Source organism: Rhinoderma darwinii, chromosome 12, assembly GCF_050947455.1.
Source record: "Rhinoderma darwinii isolate aRhiDar2 chromosome 12, aRhiDar2.hap1, whole genome shotgun sequence".
Lineage (NCBI taxonomy): Eukaryota > Metazoa > Chordata > Amphibia > Anura > Rhinodermatidae > Rhinoderma > Rhinoderma darwinii.
In genome coordinates this window covers 76,842,660-76,861,296 of record NC_134698.1, presented here as the reverse complement: position 1 = coordinate 76,861,296, position 18,637 = coordinate 76,842,660, and the positions used below count along the sequence as shown (strand labels likewise).

General features: G+C 43.5%; 1 protein-coding gene across 2 annotated transcripts in view; it reads left to right on the top strand.

Annotated features, from left to right (window-relative positions):
* Positions 1-1,025: 1,025 nt before the first annotated feature.
* Positions 1,026-18,637, top strand: part of SAMD4A (sterile alpha motif domain containing 4A) — a 63,472-nt gene continuing 45,860 nt past the window's right edge. For both annotated transcript variants that reach the window (XM_075844141.1, XM_075844140.1), the window contains exons 1-2: positions 1,026-1,120; positions 2,214-2,705. In XM_075844141.1, the coding sequence (XP_075700256.1) occupies positions 2,510-2,705 (196 nt within the window). In that variant the 5' untranslated portion in view covers positions 1,026-1,120; positions 2,214-2,509. The remainder of the gene's footprint in view (positions 1,121-2,213; positions 2,706-18,637) is intronic.

Here is an 18,637-nt window from a genome sequence, read left to right as displayed (position 1 = left end):
GGCATCAAAAAAACGACTTGTAAAAAGAAGTGCATATCTCCGTGTCTCTGTTTAAAAAATTGCAGCAAAAAAAAGCCTCAAAAAACGTTTGTGGTTTCAAAAATGGCTGAAAGTCAGAGGCAGTTTTCCCTTGAAAACAGCTCCGTATTTTACAGCCGTTTTTCGTTTTGCGTGTCCGTGGGCGAGTCCGTGTCGTATTTGCGGACAAGAAGGCTGGGTTCACACGAGCATGTTACATCCGTAATGGACGGAACGTATTTCGGCCGCAAGTCCCGGACCGAACACAGTGCAGGGAGCCGGGCTCCTGGCATCATAGTTATGTACGACGCTAGGAGTCCCTGCCTCGCTGCAGGACAACTGTCCCGTACTGTAATCATGTTTTCACTACGGGACAGTAGTTCCACGTAGAGGCAGGGACTCCTAGCGTCGTACATAACTATGATTCTAGGAGCCCGGCTCCCTGCACTGTGTTCGGTCCGGGACTTGCGGCCGAAATACGTTCCGTCCATTACGGATGTAACATGCTCGTGTGAACATCAGCCAAATAGGACGTGTTCTATATTTTGCGGATCATTTCTACGGCACAGACACACATCCGTAAATATACGGAAAGGTGTGGGTGGCCAATAGAAATGAATGGGTCCGCAATTTCATCCCTAATTACGGATCCATAACTACGGATAAAAACTACGGTCGTGTGCATAAGGCCTTATAAAAAAAAAACTAAACTGCAGGGTGGGAGATATTTGCACACACACTCAGCTTGCCCTCAGCCCACCCCACCCTCTGTCCTCTGCGGTCTCCCCTCCCAAAAGGCCTGACAGCAGCAGCAGCAGCACAAGGAATGCGCCGGCTCCTCCCAAGTGATCCCTTCTCTATTTTGGTGCCTCTCCTCCTCCTCCTCTTCCTCCCCCTTCCTCAGTGCTGAGCCCATGACGTAATGGTTTATGTTAATTATTAGCATGTGGGAAGCCTGGGCTGTCTCTTCCCAACCTCACAGTCTCTGCAAGTGAGGGAGGGAGCACAGAACCTGCAAGTCAACATGGCAAAGCCCAGAGAGGGAGAGCAACAGCACCTCTAGCTCCAGCACAGGATCCCTGGTGCAATGCACTTGGTGCAGGTAGGTGCTGCTGTCATACAGGGTGAAGGAGATTGGCCAGGGAGACCCTCAGTGCTATATATGGAGCTTATGAAAAGCTGCAACATTGTATCTAATTTTCTACCTGGTTAGCTGACTTTCATGGGAAACTGCAACATTGTATCTTCTGTGTTTACATGGTTAGTTGACTTTCTCCTGTATTTGTAAATATGTATATAGTCTGTGCTCTATCTGTTGTGTATGAAGAGAATAGAGAGCTGCAATAGTGGATACTGTTTACTAAATGATCTGCTGTTGACTTTCCCAATGTGATCCAGATATGAGTGTATATACTATTTTATCTATATATATATATATGTGTGTATATCATATCTGTATATGTCTATTTAGCACACAAGCCATGTGACCCTCACAGCTGAGCTGTCTAGATTTCTTGCTGTAGTATAATCTGTTGCGCTGCTGTCTGCTACCTCATTGACTGACATCTATGGATACATGCAGGGCAACTCCAACAGGAAATCAACACCCCCCCCCCCCCCCTTATTGCAGCCATACAGGGGCAATAATTTTTTTTCTGCATTTAATATAAAGCCAGCCCATTTATTAATGACTCTAGCTCAGGATCTGTAGGTTAACCCTTTGAGTGATTTCCATACAACAGCAGGTTAATTTTATTTTTTTGCCCAAAAATTACTATGGATGGGTACAGGAAGCTTGGGAGAATCTGTCACTGGAGGGAATCTGTCCAGTTGGTGTGTAAAATCTGTTGGTGGTTGATGCAGATGCTGCTGATTACTCTGCCTTGGTGGCTAAATGGTTAAATTTGATTTAATCACTGCACCAAATCGAAAAAGCTGGGTTTTTATTTAAATTCGGGGTTCTATGAGATTGTTCTATCCATTTGTCTCCCCTCCCTCCCCTTCTGTTAAGGTTTAGGTCTTGGATGTGGTTTGTTACATTGCAGATGTTAACTGTTTGGAGAAAATGAATCGAGTACTTTAACTTGCCACATTCCTCGGTCTGATTTTGGAGTAGTCTATAGGGTAGCGAGGATTGGATTGAGTCACACGTTTTCTTGCAGAGTATGTCTCATATCAGTGTCTTATTTTCACAGTTGTGAACGTTGACTTGGAATGCGGGTGTGGAAGAGTCCGAGCGAGAACCCAAAGGGACGTCGGATCTGGAAAAACACTACCCAGGAGCCAGCAAAACCCTACGACGAGTATGACTAAAGTGGATAATACAACTATAGATTAATTTGTAGCAACACTATTTGTATTCAGTGATCGAGCCGTCTGTGTATGAAATATTACAACACAATTTTTTTAAAAAAAAATTCTCCATTGAAGCATTTTTTGAATTTTTACGTCTCCAATCTTCTCTGTGGATCGTGTAAATCGTCTTCTCATCATGATGTTTCGAGATCAAGTTGGAATGTTATCTGGTTGGTTTAAAGGCTGGAATGAATGCGAACAAACTGTTGCACTGCTCTCCTTGCTGAAAAGGGTTAGCAGGACCCAAGCTAGATTCTTACAGATCTGCTTGGAGCATTCCTTGATAGACTGTACAGAATTGCACATACTTGAAGGGGAAGCCAACAATCCCGGTAAGTTTTGGTTCTGGAAATGTGGACAGGGATGTTACTACAGGGGGTACAGCGGTTGCGGTCGCATACGGGCCCTAGAGACTGAGGGGGGTCCAAAAAGTATTTCTACGCATATGAGGAGGCCAGTACTATAAATGATGCATGGTAGTTGGGGGGGGGGGGGGGGGGCATTGACGGACTCTGTGTTAGATTTTGCATTGGGGCCTGGTAGCCTTAAGTTACTCCTCTGAATGTGGAGTACAATATTGTGCAGTCTGAAATCTGAGCATACAGATGTAGCCATCTTTATCTTGATTTTTAACACATTAAATGCACATTGGCAAGAAACTTTAACTGAACTCTTTCAATGGCCTTTCAATGTAGTGTGATATCACGGTGCAGTAAGTTATCAGTCAAGATAGACTTGGCTACATCTGTACGTCTTACAATATTGTACCTTAGGCACCACTTTGTGAATACTTTCCATTCTTGTGGACATACAGTAGGTGAAAATCATCCTCTTAAAGTCATTGACTAAGTCTTTATGTAAGGATGGAGACTAAAAGGGAGCGCTAAGTAACTTTTTTTCTGCAGCACAGTCAATGTCATCAGGTCATGGCAAACTTGCGGCAGACTGCAACTTTGGCATGGCTCGAAAACAGATGAGATTTTTTCCCAGTTATTTATTTTTGTAATGCTACTTGAATCGCATGATGGTTTAATCCTTTTGATTCAGGTTGCACGACCACCTAGGGCTGGGATCGCATGGTGGAGGTAATATGTCTAGCTCTGACCTTAAGGAAACTTTAAAGATGTTGTCCGTGACCGGATAACTGATGACCCATCAGTATATGATCGATGGGGGTCCGACACCAGGACCCCGCACTGATTAGCTGCCCCCGGGCACCGGATGTCAATGCTGGAAGCAGATGGCTCTGGTCACAGAATAGTGGCCAAGCTGCAGCTCTGATCCTATTTAAGTGAATAGGAGCATAGCTGCAGTTCTGAATAACGGCCACTATGCAGCGGTCGGAGCCATCTGCTTCCGGCTCCAACTACTGCATACCGTTCAAACCATCTGGTAGCTGGAGCAGCTGATCGGTGCGGGGTCTGGGTGTTGGACTCAGGTGATCAGTATATGATCTATCGATCTGCTGGATAGGTCATCAGTTGTCAGGTCGTGGACAACCCCTTTAATTATCAGGAAAACTGTCTCCAGCCACTTTACAGCTCATGCACACGACCGAGTGCGCCGGCCGAGTCCCGTTCGTGATCAAAGGAAAGATAGGACACTTCTATCTTTCCTCGGATCGGAGACTCGGACCATTTTTCACGGCCCCGATTCACCCGTCAGTGTTTGGGTCCGTGAAGACTATCGGGTGTCACTCAGATGCCGTCAAAAACGGCCCGAGTGGCACAACAGTCGTGTGCAAGAGGCCTTCGGGGATGGGGAAGCCTTAAATATGTTTTCTGTAGAGGACTTCATTATTGTACAACTCTAACCGCTGATGTGAAGGGTGCTTGCAGGAGCCAGGTAGCCAATGTGCGCCTCTGGTGCCTAACTTTTTGGGCAAAGGCCTAACTTGAAGCTTTTGAGCTCCAATGCAAAATCTTAAACAGGGCCACTCGCCTATCATGTTTTGTTTATAATACTGGTGCCTTTTTATGTAGCCTTTGGGCCCACTAAGCACCAGGGCAAGGGTGCAACTGCTGTCGCTGCACCCTCTAGTAACACCCCTGTTTTTGTTTTTTTTAGTTTTTTTTTTTAGTCCATGGAAGTTCTCCTGGAGCCGCCAGAGTGTCTCCTAATGGCTATAATAATGTCTGCCCCGGTTGATGCCAATATCTGAAGGTTTTACAGCTGTTGCCCATGTGGCCACTTAGTCTAGGATAGACTACTGTGATAAAGTCGCGATGATCTAATCAACAAAGATGAAAATTGTATGGCTGTGATCATATTCTTTAGCACTGCCGATTGGGTTGGTCAATACTGAAACGGAGACAACCAAATTTTGCCAGACCATAGAAAGGCAACAGATGAGTCAATTGGCAAATTTTTATTTTTGCTTGGTTTGAAATGAGTCCTAAACTCTGCAAATCAATTTGGGCATAATACGTTAATGGTCGGGGAGTTATGGATTGGGCTGATGGATTAATTGAGGTGCCTGTGGGACACATGATGGGGGAGAATTGATAAAAAAAAAAAATGTTGCAAAGGGAAAGTGAAGCAATTGTCGAAGTAACGCTTCGGGTTCCAGCTGTCATTTTTAGACTTTTTGTCAAATGAATAAAGAGATCTGATTGGTTGCTTTTGGGTAACTTCTCCTTTGCACGAGTTTTGATCTTCTAAGAACATCACTTCTTACACTTTGTTGTGACGACTTTGCTGCTATGTGTGGCCAAGGCAATCGTCCTTCCTGCGTCCATCCTTGTTCTTTGGCGCAATTGCTGCCTTTTTATTGTTTTGCTCCTTTTTATAATTTTGAGCTACACTAGAATGAATGATTGACTTTTTTTCTTTTCTTCTTTTTTTCTTGCTGTCTTGCAGTTTTCTTCCAGAATAACTAAGTCAGATCACGTAGAGTCTGGATTTTGTAGGCTTTTTGGCAAGGTAGCTGGTTTCATTTTAAGTAACAGGCAGCATGAGCGGATCATTAATTTGCCGTGCAGTTTATTTTCTGCCATGTGTTTAACCTGGTAGCTGCTCAACTGTAAATGTGGCCAGAAAATTTTTGTTTTTGCTGAAAAACCGAAAATGTTCGGGGTGGGGGGGGGGGGGGCATTGTTGGAGAGTTTTTGTGTATTTCTCCACACCAATTTATATACATACCAAGGGGGGAAAGCAAAATGTTTTTCATCTTGGGCTATCTGTTCACCACACCTTATGGAACGCAGGAGACGGTGTGTACGAGAGTCATTTGTGTTCTTCTGCAATAGGTAAAATTCCTCAGGCCTGGCTGCAGCACTGCGTTCAATGCAGCTCCCGTGTTTGCAGAATGCAGGGGCTTATTCCAGCTGTTTTGTATTAGAGGCTCCAGAAATTAGCAGCTGTTTTTCCTGCCAGTTTAAAAGGGCAGCTCTGGGTATGCAGGGTGTGCTCCGTACCAGTACCGAAATCGAGCCACATGTAGGGTTTTTGTTTTTTTCTTAGATTTTTTTTTTTCCTTCTTATTTAATCATCTTGTGAATGGCAACTCGTGTTCTGAATTTCTGAATAAATGCTCCTTCACAATTGAGGCTGGGGTCACATTGTGCGTTTTCAATGGCAGCTTAAGGAAACTAATCTGTAAAAACGAACGCAAATGTTTCGGCTGTTGTGGATTTAAGTTTAATGATCGTGGGCTTATAGCTGAAAATGTTAAAACCCGCACGGGTGATTTCAATGTTTTGTTTTTTTTTTTTGTTTTTTTTTTCACGTTTCTTTGGGCTGCGTTATGAAAATGAAACCAAAATACACAATGTGAACCTGGCATTTACTAATTCGGCTCTCCTGGCGCCCAGTTTTTGGGAGTCGGTTGAGGCAACACGCATACATTGCGCAACTTGATGCGTGAAATCCGCATTAAAACCGCAGGTAAAATCCGCACTTAGGCCGGCTTCCCACGGGACAGATACGCTGTGTAAAAATCCCGCTGTGTATCTGACCTGGAATTCGCAGTACATTCTGTCAGAAAACCGCACCACGTTATGGCGATATGTCCCTCCATCGCAGTCTGGTCTGGCCTCCCTGGCTGACGCTGCAGCCCATGTGACTTCTGCAGCCTGCGATTGCGAGTGCATGCTCGGCTACTGTGACTTCTCAATACAGGAACCGACTAGGTAACTTTTTAATCCGGCTGTTGGCCTCCATATTGGAAAAGCTTTGCAGGTTTTCTCTGGACTTATTGGGTTATATTTTTTTCTTCTTTAATGGCCGCCCTATTCCTTACAGACGTTACATTGGTCTCCCACTGGAGGACTCGTATTCCAGCCCTTTTACGTGGGTCTCAGGTGAGAACTCATTGTCACCCAGTCCATGCTTCTCCCCCACATTTGTACCTTTTTTGAAAGTTTTCTGCTTTATGTAAATAATACGCAACTTTCTAATATATTTTGTTTCAATTCCTCATAGTATTCAAAATGTATGCTTGCTGTCAGTGAATGGAAAACCTTGTTTACATTCAGAGGCTGAATGACCCATCCTGGTTATGTCCAGCTGACTGCTCCTAAAGCACAAAGAGGAAATTTGGTGCTGGAAAGTTGCTTCTTGCCATGGAAAAGTCCTGTTGGTGCCTCAATTCATCCTCCTTCCTTTCTGCTGTCATTCATGCCCCCCCCCCCTTTAAAAACCTGTATGACCGCAGAGGTGAATGCACTGCTATATACATAGCTCTAGGCTGTTTTATATAGCCGCCCAGTATTCCTGACTCGGGATGTTATCTTCATGTATACACAGAATAACATGTTTTTTTTATTCTTTATTGCATCATTGTATTTGTACTGTAACCTGTTGTAGCCAACCGTCGTCCGTACGGATGTTGCGCTCCTGTGACCTCTGCGTTGTTTTTCACGTGTAGCATCACGTCCTCCGTAATCTGACTTTTTTCTTCTATATGCAAATGATTCAGACCCAAATGTTAGAATCTAGATCTGATGTCCTCCCATGTGCAATAATGAGGATGAAGAAGCAAAGTGGTTGTTACAGACCTGTGTAAGACCTCATGCACACAACTGTAAGGGTTTTTACTGTCCGCAAATACGGATGCACATCTGTAGCCGTCCACAATTGCGGAAGCGCCCATAGTCTGTGCCGAAATTGCGGACAAATATAGGACATGTTTTACACTTTGCGTATTATTTCTGCGGCCCGGACACATCTGTAAATATAACAGGAATGTTTCCGTGGCGAATAGAAATGAATGGGTCTGCAATTTAATCCGTAATTACGGATGAAAAGCTGTGTGTTTTTTGTAGGGAGGGTGTTATCCGTAGATTTGATTGATCAGCGTACCTTCTAATGTGTAGGGGACGCTTAAAACAGGGGCATAGATAGGGGGCAGGCGGGGCATGTGCCCCAGGCGCAACTAGGTGGTAGGGAAGGGGGTGGCGCCACAGAGCAGCTAATCACTGCTGATAGGCGCCCTGTATGTCAGACACCTGCAGCAGCAATCAGCTTTAGGAAGAGCCAAGAGATCTTGCAGCGGCGTTCTGACTGGTGTCTGTGACGGCCCGGGAGTGGACCAGTCCAGTCGCCTGACCTGTCACCTGACCTCACGTGAGTAACATGAGGTCAGATGACTGGACTGGTCCACTCCCGGGCTGTCACCAGGGCCGGCCTTAGGGGTGTGCGAGCGCACAGGGAACCGCACCCTCCCAGCGTTTAGGGGGCGCCACTGGGCTCTGCCTCTACTCTGTTCCCTGCTGTTACACACATGGAGTAAATAACAGCAGAGGAGGAAACTCCGCCCACAGCCCGTCCTGTAAGAAACCTGTGATCCTGTCAGCAAGGAGACATGGGGTGTGTGTGTGTGTGTGGTGGGTATAAAGTGTGTGTGTGTGTGTGTGTGTGTGTGTGTGTGTGTATATATATATGTGTATGTATGTATATATATATATATATATATATATATATATATCTCTCTGCGTGTGTTTGTCTCTTTGTAAAAGTGTGTTTTCAATATTAAAGTAGAACAGGTAAAATGCAGATATCTGTGCTGCCCCCTTATATATGCCTCTGTGTGTGTGTGTTTTATATGTGTCTGTGGGTATAGTTCTCTACTACATTATCTGTACTCGGAGAGCTATCACTGTGTTACCTGTGGTGTTACATAGGACTGCAGATAACATCCACTACGTTTTCTGTACTGGGTTTATATGGGTCTGTTTGTGAATGTGTCTTTTTTGCTTGTATATATGTGCCTTTTATGTAATTGTATATGTTCTGGTCTGTGTATTTATCTGTTGGTGTGTGTGTCTGTATGTCTATAGATTTACCTGTATGTATATATTCCAGTGTGTGTATATTTGCCTGTATGTCTAAATATCTTTTGTATGTACAGTATATATGTTCCAGTATGTGCGTGTCTATATATGTGGTTAATGTTTGGTTTGTGTAGGGGGCGGCAATAGAGTCCTTCACAGGGCACCATCCAACCTAAGGCCGACCCTGGCTGTCACCGACCCTAGTCGGAAGGAACTCCGCTGCTGCCTGCGCCGCATGACCTCCTCCGGTAAGTCACGTCAGGCAGAGCTCGCCGCTCTGTTTACAGTGTGGCGCTATTTAAAAGGGGGGGGGGGGGGAGTGGGGTGTGTGTGACGCTATCTACAAGAGAGGGGCTGTCTGGTGCTATCTACAGGGGGCTGTGTGTGGCCTCTTTAATTATTTTTTTATGTTAACTACGTTATATAACTATCGCTTGTAAAATTTAGAAATGCCTTTATGCGAGAGTTACATTAAAAAAATTGTAAAAAGAAATTGCACCTCGTCGATTGGTAGAGAAAGCAAACACGGCGAGGGGGAAGGAGATGTCAGGAAATAAGTTGGGGGGGGGGGGAACTCAATCTGAATCTTTGCCCCGGGTGCAGGAGAACCTAGCTACGCCTCTGCTTAAAATAAGTCTGTAGCCTCAGCCCTTGAGGTTTTGGGGTTCATTCAGAGGAGAATGTAACTCGTCCGTGTGACGGCCGTCAAAACAGCGGCCGTCAAAACAGCGGCCGTCACAACAGCGGCCGTCACCCGAACTCATGTATTTCTATGGGGCCGTTCACACGACCACTGTTTCAATGGAACGTGTTAAGGGTCTGTGAAACTGTAGGACAAGTCCTATTTTCCTGCGTGCCACGCATCCCTCAATAGACTCTAGTCTATGGTGGATCCGTGACAACGCGTCCTGCACGGGTGTAACCTCGGATGTGAAATACTGCACGCTCGTCTGAATGTAGCCCTACAGTTGCAGCAACTTGCAATTCTTGTCAGTCGCACCCCATCAATATTTTGCTGAGTTGGGAGATGCATGTATAAATGTTGAGAATTCACATATTCCAGTTAAAGAGACTCTGTCACCACATTATAAGTGTCCTGTCTCCTACATAAGGAGATCGGCGCAGTAATTTAGGTGACAGCAGTGTTTTTTATGAAAAAAAAACTATCTATTTTCACCACTTTATTAGCGATTTTAGCTTTATGCTAATTAGTTTCCTAATGGACAACTGGGCGTGTTTTACTATTGACCAAGTGGGCGTTGTACAGAGGAGTGTATGACGCTGACCAATCAGCGTCATACACTTCCCTCCATTCATTTCCTCAGCACATAGGGATCCTTTTAGATCACTATGTGCTGTCTTATACTAACACATTAACGATACTGAAGTGTTTAGACAGTGAATGGACATTCCACATTACTTATGTCCGCTTCGGAAACTGCACATAAAAAAAAAAAAGTCATAATTGCGTGTAGCCATGGCGACGTGTCCCTCTGCCGTCCTGCAAGCTGGTCTTTTGGGATGATGTTTCATCCCATGTGATCGCAGTGGTCACATGGGATAAAACTTCATCTCAGGATATTGGCCTGGATGAAGAACAGAATTCTGGGTAAGTAAGATTTATTTTTTTTTTCTCCAGTTATTTTTGCGGTGGAATCGCAGCTTTCCGCCGCAAAAATCCCAACATCTGCTTTTTGTTGCTGGTTAACTCCCCATTGAATGCAATGGGGAAAACCTGTACTCAAAAACAGCGGTTGCACAAATCCAAATGACATGCTGCGGACCGGACCGCATGTACTTTTATGAGCATTTATTTTTTTTTTTTCCGTTTATTTACGCAACGTTTGAGTTGTTCCAATCTCATCCACTCTGCTGCTCCTATATTATGCTGCGGATTTTCCAGAACTAAATCCGTTGTGGAAAATCAGCAGTGTTTATGCTACATGTGAACTCACCCTTACGGTCGTCTAGACTACGTTCCAGTTCTAGAATCTCCTGTTGATGAAGATATCGATCCTTCTTTGAAAGTTTTTATACGTATTTATAAAAAAAAAAATCACATGAAGTAATCTGTGCTATTGCTGCCTTTTTTACGGGTACGTTGTTGTTGTTTTTTTGATGGTGTAATTTATTTTCATCTGTTGACTCACGGTCTATGGGGGATAGGCTGAGTCATGCATACATTGATCTGTAGGTGCTTTGTTGCTAGCAGATCCAGAAAAGGGATGAAAGAATTATTTTTTAAAAAGTTTGTCCTTCGCTATGAATTAAAGAGACAATACAAGTTAAAATAAACCGATTCTTGTGGAATTTTCTCATTTCCTATTGTTTATATAGTACCATCATATTCTGTAGCGTTGTACAGTTTGTAGTCACATCAATCCTTGTCCTTAGTGAGGTTCACAATTTACTCTCCCCATCACACACGCGTTAAGGTCCTTTTAAATGGCCCAATACTAGCCGTGAAAACGATCGCCGATACAGCACGTCGATCGGCGCTCGTTAGCTCCATTCACACTCGTCGGTTATGTGCGTGAACTGTTATTACAATCGTTCATCTCCATGCGTTTGCAACATGTCGACAGCCCATCTGCCTGTTTACACAGCGACCATTTTTTCGGATTGCAAAAAAAGATGCGATCAGCCCAGGGGCGTAGTTGTAGGGGGTGCAGAGGTAGCAGTCGCACTCGGACCCTGAGGGGGATTAAAAGCCCCTCGGCCACATAAGACACCAGTATTCTAAATGGCACATGGTGCCCTGTTTGGGTAAGTTCACACGGTTAATAAAATACGTCTGAAAATACGGAGCTGTTTTCTATTGAGTCAATGAAAAACGGCTCAAGAAGTGACGTGCGCTTCTTTTTACGGGGTGTCTTTTTTTTTTTTTTTACATGCCGTTATTTCAAAATGAGGCGTAAAAAAACCCGCAAATGAACTTGTACCACTGACAGAGAGCCTCGCTGAGTGTCTTGTCATATTATAGGGAGTTTGATTTGGCAATGTGTTCCTGTTCTCACAGACCCTCACCAGTGTTACCTACTGACTTGGCATTGAGACCTGTGAGAAGGTAACTAAATGCGTATGTGCAATGACCAGAAAAATCCTAACCACTCATAGACGCTGCATTGGAAATAATACAACTACAGGCCATTCCTGAACTTCAGTAGACCTCGGGATATCATTTGAACAGTCATGGCATCTCCTTTTCAATTTAGGGTTGCTGGCTCTTCTAGAAATATTTTTATTCAGACGGGGCATATGTTAATCACGGCCGAAAAGCCCAATCCAGAAAGTAGTTTGCTTCTGGTATGTAAGAGAAACAACCTTTGACTTCTAATAAAAATAAAAAATTGTGTGTGTGTATATATATATATATATATATATCTCCAGGGCGAGATTATAAAAGGGGCTAAAACTCTGGGTCTCTACCCCACTGAGTCCCTGATGCATCAAAGGAATTGGTTCTCTGAGGCCTTGGGCTCTGTTCACGCCAGATTCGGTATGTACATTCAGCGTATGCGTTTGGAAATACACCAGACACGTACACTGAAAATGTCCATAGACCTGACATACTAAGAGGGCTTGAGGGAGTCGTGTATGACTCCGGGATTCTCTCTTAGTGGTGTTGTGAATTCGTGTCATGCTCCGCCCCCTCAGGCCTTGCAATAGGCATAACACTATCCGTTTTACCTGGAGTGTTCCTATAAGATGTTACTTTATACGTTTTTGAAGAACTGTTATTGTGTTACTGTTTGTAACACTTTCTGATTGGACATCTACACTATGTTTATTTTGGTTGTTTTTTGTTTCTTTTACATGTAGCTTTTATTTATTTATTTATTTATTTTTTTTTTTTTCTTCCTTCGATCACAAAAAGGCCCGTACCTCCTACTCCAATGTCTTGCCCAGATGCCAGCACTTGGCCCTGAATATACCCTGCTTATCGTGAAATTTCTTTAATACTGTCTTTTTACAGCCTGTCAAGGTCAACGTTCTATTTTTTCCCAGCTATAAATAGTTTTTCGTGGGCCGGTCATTTATCTGTTTCCATTTAAAGTCGTGGCTTTTATTTACCCTTTTGGTCGTTCTTCCTTTCCTTTGCATTGTTTGGTCTATTAGAGCTGCTTTCTCTGGGCTTTCTGCATTGCAGACATTGTTTTAGCGTTTTATAATCTGTTGCTTCTGTGTACAGGAGAATGCTACGCCTTGCGTGTCACTATGGAATAAGCTATTCTTGTCCATGCCGCACTAGGCCCTTGATCCGTGTGATGGCTGTGGTTTGAACATAGAATTATCAGTTTCTGCAGAATGTCACATACACCCTGTGCCATTTTAGTTTTTGTTTCTTTTTTTTTGTTACCTGTTCCACATTCTTATGAACGAAGTCTGACGCTATATGATTGGTGTAAGGGTATGTTCACACAGGACGGATATGCTGCTTAATGGTACACAGCGTTCCGAAAAACAGAGTAGTTGGTGTATGGGCTGAATAGAAAGTCTTATCAGCCGAGCGCTTCTGCCGCTTCGTCATAGCGATTGATGGGGGTCTCCGTGCTCAGACCCCCATTGATAAACTTCTAACATGTCACTATGACGTGTCAGTTGTTTGAGTGTTTAGTTACCCTTTTAATGTATGACTTAAAGGGGTTGTTTATTGTATATTGAAAGTTTATGCAACATTCTAATCTACTTTGTCTCAATTCATAATTTTACTTACCTGTGCTTGTAGTCAGCGCATGGAAACATTTTTGTTAACATTCAAAGGCTAAAAGCATGTCTTAACCTAGTCCTGCTCAAGCAGCTGAGGGTATGTTACAATGCAGGGAATCCTCAGTGTGCTAAACACAATAGCAACCCAAATCTCTGTCCTGTTTTGGACTTTATTGGACTGATCTTACCTAAACATTGTATCAAAGTCTCCTCTGAGAGCAGGATCTGATCTAGAGAGATTTTGATCTGAATAGAAACCAGAATGCTCCATTCACTGACCGGTAACTGATATTGAACATTGGGGGAATGAAAAGGTTTTTTTTTTGTTTTTTTTTATTAAACTACAGAACATTTTATCATACAATCAACCCCTTTAATCAAATGGAGACTCAGAATATTTATTCTAAGGAAAAGAATCCCTCCTGAGTAGTCTCATCTACGTGCCAGCCATGTGACCTCTGTGCTAATCAACCGAGAATATGATTGGTGAAAAGTCTCTGAGCAAATCGACAAGATTCACCCTATAGAGTTGTTTAAAGATGGACAAGCCCTTTAAGCAGGGGTTAGGTGGAGACAGATAATTGCAGGATAGTCACCGTTATTTTCGATGGGGTAAAAAGTTGCTTGGCTGTCTAGAGTTACCCTTTAAATGAGACGCTCTTTCTTTTTCGGCCTGCCTTTGTGCAGGTGTCACTATTAGCAGTATTCGCTTCCTTGAGTTATGATCTATTCGAAAGCTCAATCGTTGCAATGCCAATTCTTTTTGTCTCTGGAACGGGTTCCCTTTCGAGATTGGCAAATCCAAGTCTGCATATGGAGTCTTGTGCTGAGGTCTGTAAGCCCAGCTGAAACATGTCTGTAGCGATCCTTTTATCTGACGTAGGTTTACAAATATGTCCAGTGAGGATTCAATTAATTTGCATTTTGCTCTTTTTCTTTTAGGGTATGTGCACACACACTAATTACGTCCGTAATTGAAATCAATGGATGTTTTACATGTTTTATTTCTAAACAGGACAAAATTTAGAAAGCAATCTACAGTAAACCTCTTCGCACATTAATGTAAAGTCAGATCCGCTGCCAATAGCTTATATGGCCAGTGGAAGAAATGTAGAGTTACGTGGTGCAACCATGTGTCACATAGATGCGCAAAGTCTTCCAGGGTAATCTGTGGTTTTTCATTTTTCTCAATAGAGGGGGTCACAAGTGTAAGACTTTCCTCTGACGTCCATGCCATATTATAAGTGTTCCTACTGATGGGACAACCTGTTTTTAAGTAACTGGTCTAGTTATGGATCGTGCATTTACCGCCCCCAGTTGCATCTGGACCCAGGTTTCGACTGTGGCTCTGCTAACGTTATATGCAACACTACAAAGTTAAAGGGGGTTCCTTGTTTAGAAAATACCTTTTATTAGAGATTTGAGTTATTAGCTAGACCACAGAATGACTGACTACAAAGGGCGTCTCTCTCTTTATCTGGGGTACCCAGCACATAATACGTTACACCGACAGCATATTTATTTCAGTGGGCACCTTGTAATGCTTAATTTCTCCTGTGGAGGCACTGCAGGGGAATGGAATACTTTCTGCCATGTTTGAAATTGATCTCTGGGGTCCCAGCAATTGAAAAACCTGTCATCAAGGGACCCTTCTAACAAGGGATTATCCAAAGCTTACAACCCCTTTAAGTGTATGGACTCTGGAACTGAAATACTCTGCAATCTAAATACATGAAGCAGGTTGATGCTTTGGGGGAAATTCCTGAAAAGGAATTTCAAAGCGGACTCTGACACACCCAATGTGATTATCTACACTTATTTTTTTTTGAAAACTTTTTTTTTTTTTTTGTTAAATCTTTATTTTGAATATTTGGCGATCAGAGTTTAGTCAACAGAGCATACAACACTTAAACCCATGTGCCTGTCCTTTTCTTAGAATACAGTGACGTCGGTGTAGAGGCCTCGTCCGGTTTCTAGGGGATTGATTAGTAAGTACTACCATGTCATTGAAATGGCATACATAATTGAGGGTTGACTGGTCCCTTTTTTTTATTTTGCCCTAAAGTGGTCATAGATTAGAAGATGCCGCAGAAAATGACTTGTCCATCCTGAGATTTCGTATATGCCACTGAGACATAAGCTCAGTAGAGGTGTAGCTTTTGGGGGTACAGAGGTAGCGGTCATATCCGGGCCCTTTTGGGGGGGGGGGGCCAAGATCACTTCTACATGAGAAGACACCAGTATTATAAGTGGCACATGTTGGGTGAGGTAGGGCACTATATAGTTGGCCAATAGGGTGGAACTATATTCCCTGCCTCTGATGCTGACCATTCGGTGAGAGGTAGCTTGAGGGCAGTTCACGCCCTGTTGGCTAACTACAACAAATTAGCATAGAGGGAGCCAACACAACAGTGGGCCATGTCTCTGGAACAGGGGGGTACAGGGAAAAAAGAAAAACAGCGTTGGAATCAGGGAGACAGCGCTATTCAGGTCAGTAAGCCAGTTCAACTAATATAACCTAGTGACAGGTCTTAAGTTTTTTTTCACAGCATCATTGTTCCCCACATTACAGCATCCATGATGGATATTTGTGATCTGCCCTCATCCAATAGGGTGTTTTTTTTTTGGTTTCTCCTTCCCCCCCCCCCCCCCCTCGAGATAGGATAAAGCAGCATGCTACTCTATACGAAGCATTGAAAAAAAAATCTAAGGAGCATGTATACATGAAAGTTTTTTAAATGTGCATATTGGCTGCACAATCTGAACCACAATATGTTATATGGGGGCAAACTTTCTATTGGTTTTGCGCCAGAATCCTGACCCAAGTTGTACCTTTTTGGCGCAAATTATTTTAGTTAAATTTAATCAATTCGCCAAGAGAACGATGTTTGCGACTCACCCTGGCACCAAATTGCAAAATCATTGCCCTGGCAACTAATTGCGAAAACATTTGCTAAACGAGGGGGTTTAAAGTTAGACAGAAGTGTCTAAAGGTGGCAAAAATTTATCATCCAACATGAGCAAATGTGATAAATTTTGGCGCATCTAGTCTAAGCTGTCTGAATTTAAGACCATATTAGTGATGGTGGGCTCGCGCGTAGAGTACTTGCATTGTATTTCAGCAGCGTAAACATTTCTGTGGAAAACTTTACAGTGTACGCTTATGGTAAAAAATAATGTAACGCAAGAAGTAGATAAATCTTAGTTGCAGAATGATTTTCCTATAGGCGTACATTGCAGTTTTCCACGGCTGACATACAATGCAAGTACGCCACATGTGAGCGCAGCTTTGATCTGCCCCAATGCTTTTAAAGGGGTTGTCTGGGCACGGACAACTGATGACCTATCCACCGCCTTCTTAAAGGCGTATAACATTAGATTAGATATGCCGTACATTTAGGATCGGTGGGGGCTTGACTGCTGGGACTCCTACAATCACTAAAAAGAAGGGATTGGCTACTTGAGGGGCACTGGACCCCAACGCTTCTGTTGGCCATTCTCTGCTTTTCTTAGTAGACTCCAGGTTGGTCTGTTACAGCTTACGGTCTACTGAGGAAGGCCGCGTTGATGGGACGGAGTGCAACTGTCTAATCTATACCCTGACTGATGCCTATGTAACAGCTTTTACTAACCTGTATAGGTGCTCCATTTTAAAGGAGTTTTCCGCTCTGGATAATCCTTACTTGTTAGAAGGGTCCCTTGACAATAAGCCGATTACAAAGTGTTGGGACCCCTAGCGATCAGCAGTAAACTGTGGGGTAACCTGGAAGTAAGTGTATAATTTCCCTGCAGCGCCACCATAGGGGCAATTGGGCATTACACCGTGCTCATTCATATGAATTTTGTCTGGTTATAAAGGGAGTCTCTCGCTCTGGAGGACCTGTCCTGTATTACACACTCTCCACTCTGAGTTAATAGGGGGGTGGTCGTCATCTCTTGGCCAGATTTCCCTAATGGGGTCTATGAAAATGGGTTTTCTAAACTGGACGATCCCTTCTAATTTTTCCACTTACCCTTTTTGTCTGTTTGACACCAGAGAGTACAACCTCTTGTACGTTTATAGAGTGAACCTATAAGAATGTGTGCATTTACGGTTTTCTGTCTGTCGACCCTCACCCGACATGTCATAACAGCTGAAGATTACTTTGTGCGATCCTTTCTCCGGGTAGGAAGTGCCATAATAAAGGATACTATTGTTAACGTATTCATTTCTATAGCAGACAACTGTTCTTTAGATTTAGCTTTCTGAATGAAGGCAGCAATAGAGAAAAAAAAAATCTGGGTTTCATACTTGTCATGGTGGATTCGTGCGCAGGTTTGTAATTTCAGCGAGCTCATTCATAAACCAAACAAGGGCTTAATCTGTAGTTTGTTTTAGTAAAGTGCGGTTCCTACGTCCAAGAGGAAATTATTCACTTTGTGAGTCCTGTTTGTGCGCTTTACCACTTCACTTTCTCCAGCACACAAAAACCACTGTAGTATAAATGAGATCAGCTTTTCAATGCCGCTCATTTCCTCCCCCCCCCCCCCCCCCCACCATGGGTGCCAGTGATGTGTATCCGGGAATAAGAGCTCGTCCACACGTAACGGAATTATTTTCTGCAGGAATCCCGTTAAAACTAGCAGGATTTCCGCTGCGGAAAAAGACGTCTTTCTTTTTTTTTTTTTTTTCTTTTACGCCAGAAAATGGTGCATATTTTGCGGCGTTTTTCGCAATGCTGGGAAATGGTGAAATCTCCTGAAAAACGTAGCAATTCAGTCCACTTTCCACATCAGGTATTGACATGCTGCGGTACGAAAAATAGGCACCGCAGGTCAATTTCTGGTTGGAATTTTTACCCAGCATGTGGATGAGATTTCTTACATCTCACCCACTGCTGCGGTATTCTGCGAATTTTCTGTCCGCAATTCCAAATGGAAAATACGCAGCAATTCCGCTACGTGTGGACAAGCCCTAAGGCCCCATGCACAAGACCGTAAAAAAATAAATCTTTAAGTACGGACCGTATTACAGACCCACCCGGTTCTATTTGCCACGGACACCTTTCCGTATTGCTACGGATAGGTTTCCGTGCCGTAGAACCGTGCCGGGAATTATGGAGCATGTCTTACTTTTCGTATTGTACGGGCCGTGCTCCCATACTTAGTATGGGAGCATGGCCCGAAAATGCAGTTGTCGGCTGCCAGCAATGCCCGCAATCGTGGGCCGTGATTACGGGCACGGACGTGTGCATGAGGCCTAATGCGTTTTGTTTTTATTTAAAGTAAATATTTAGACGGCT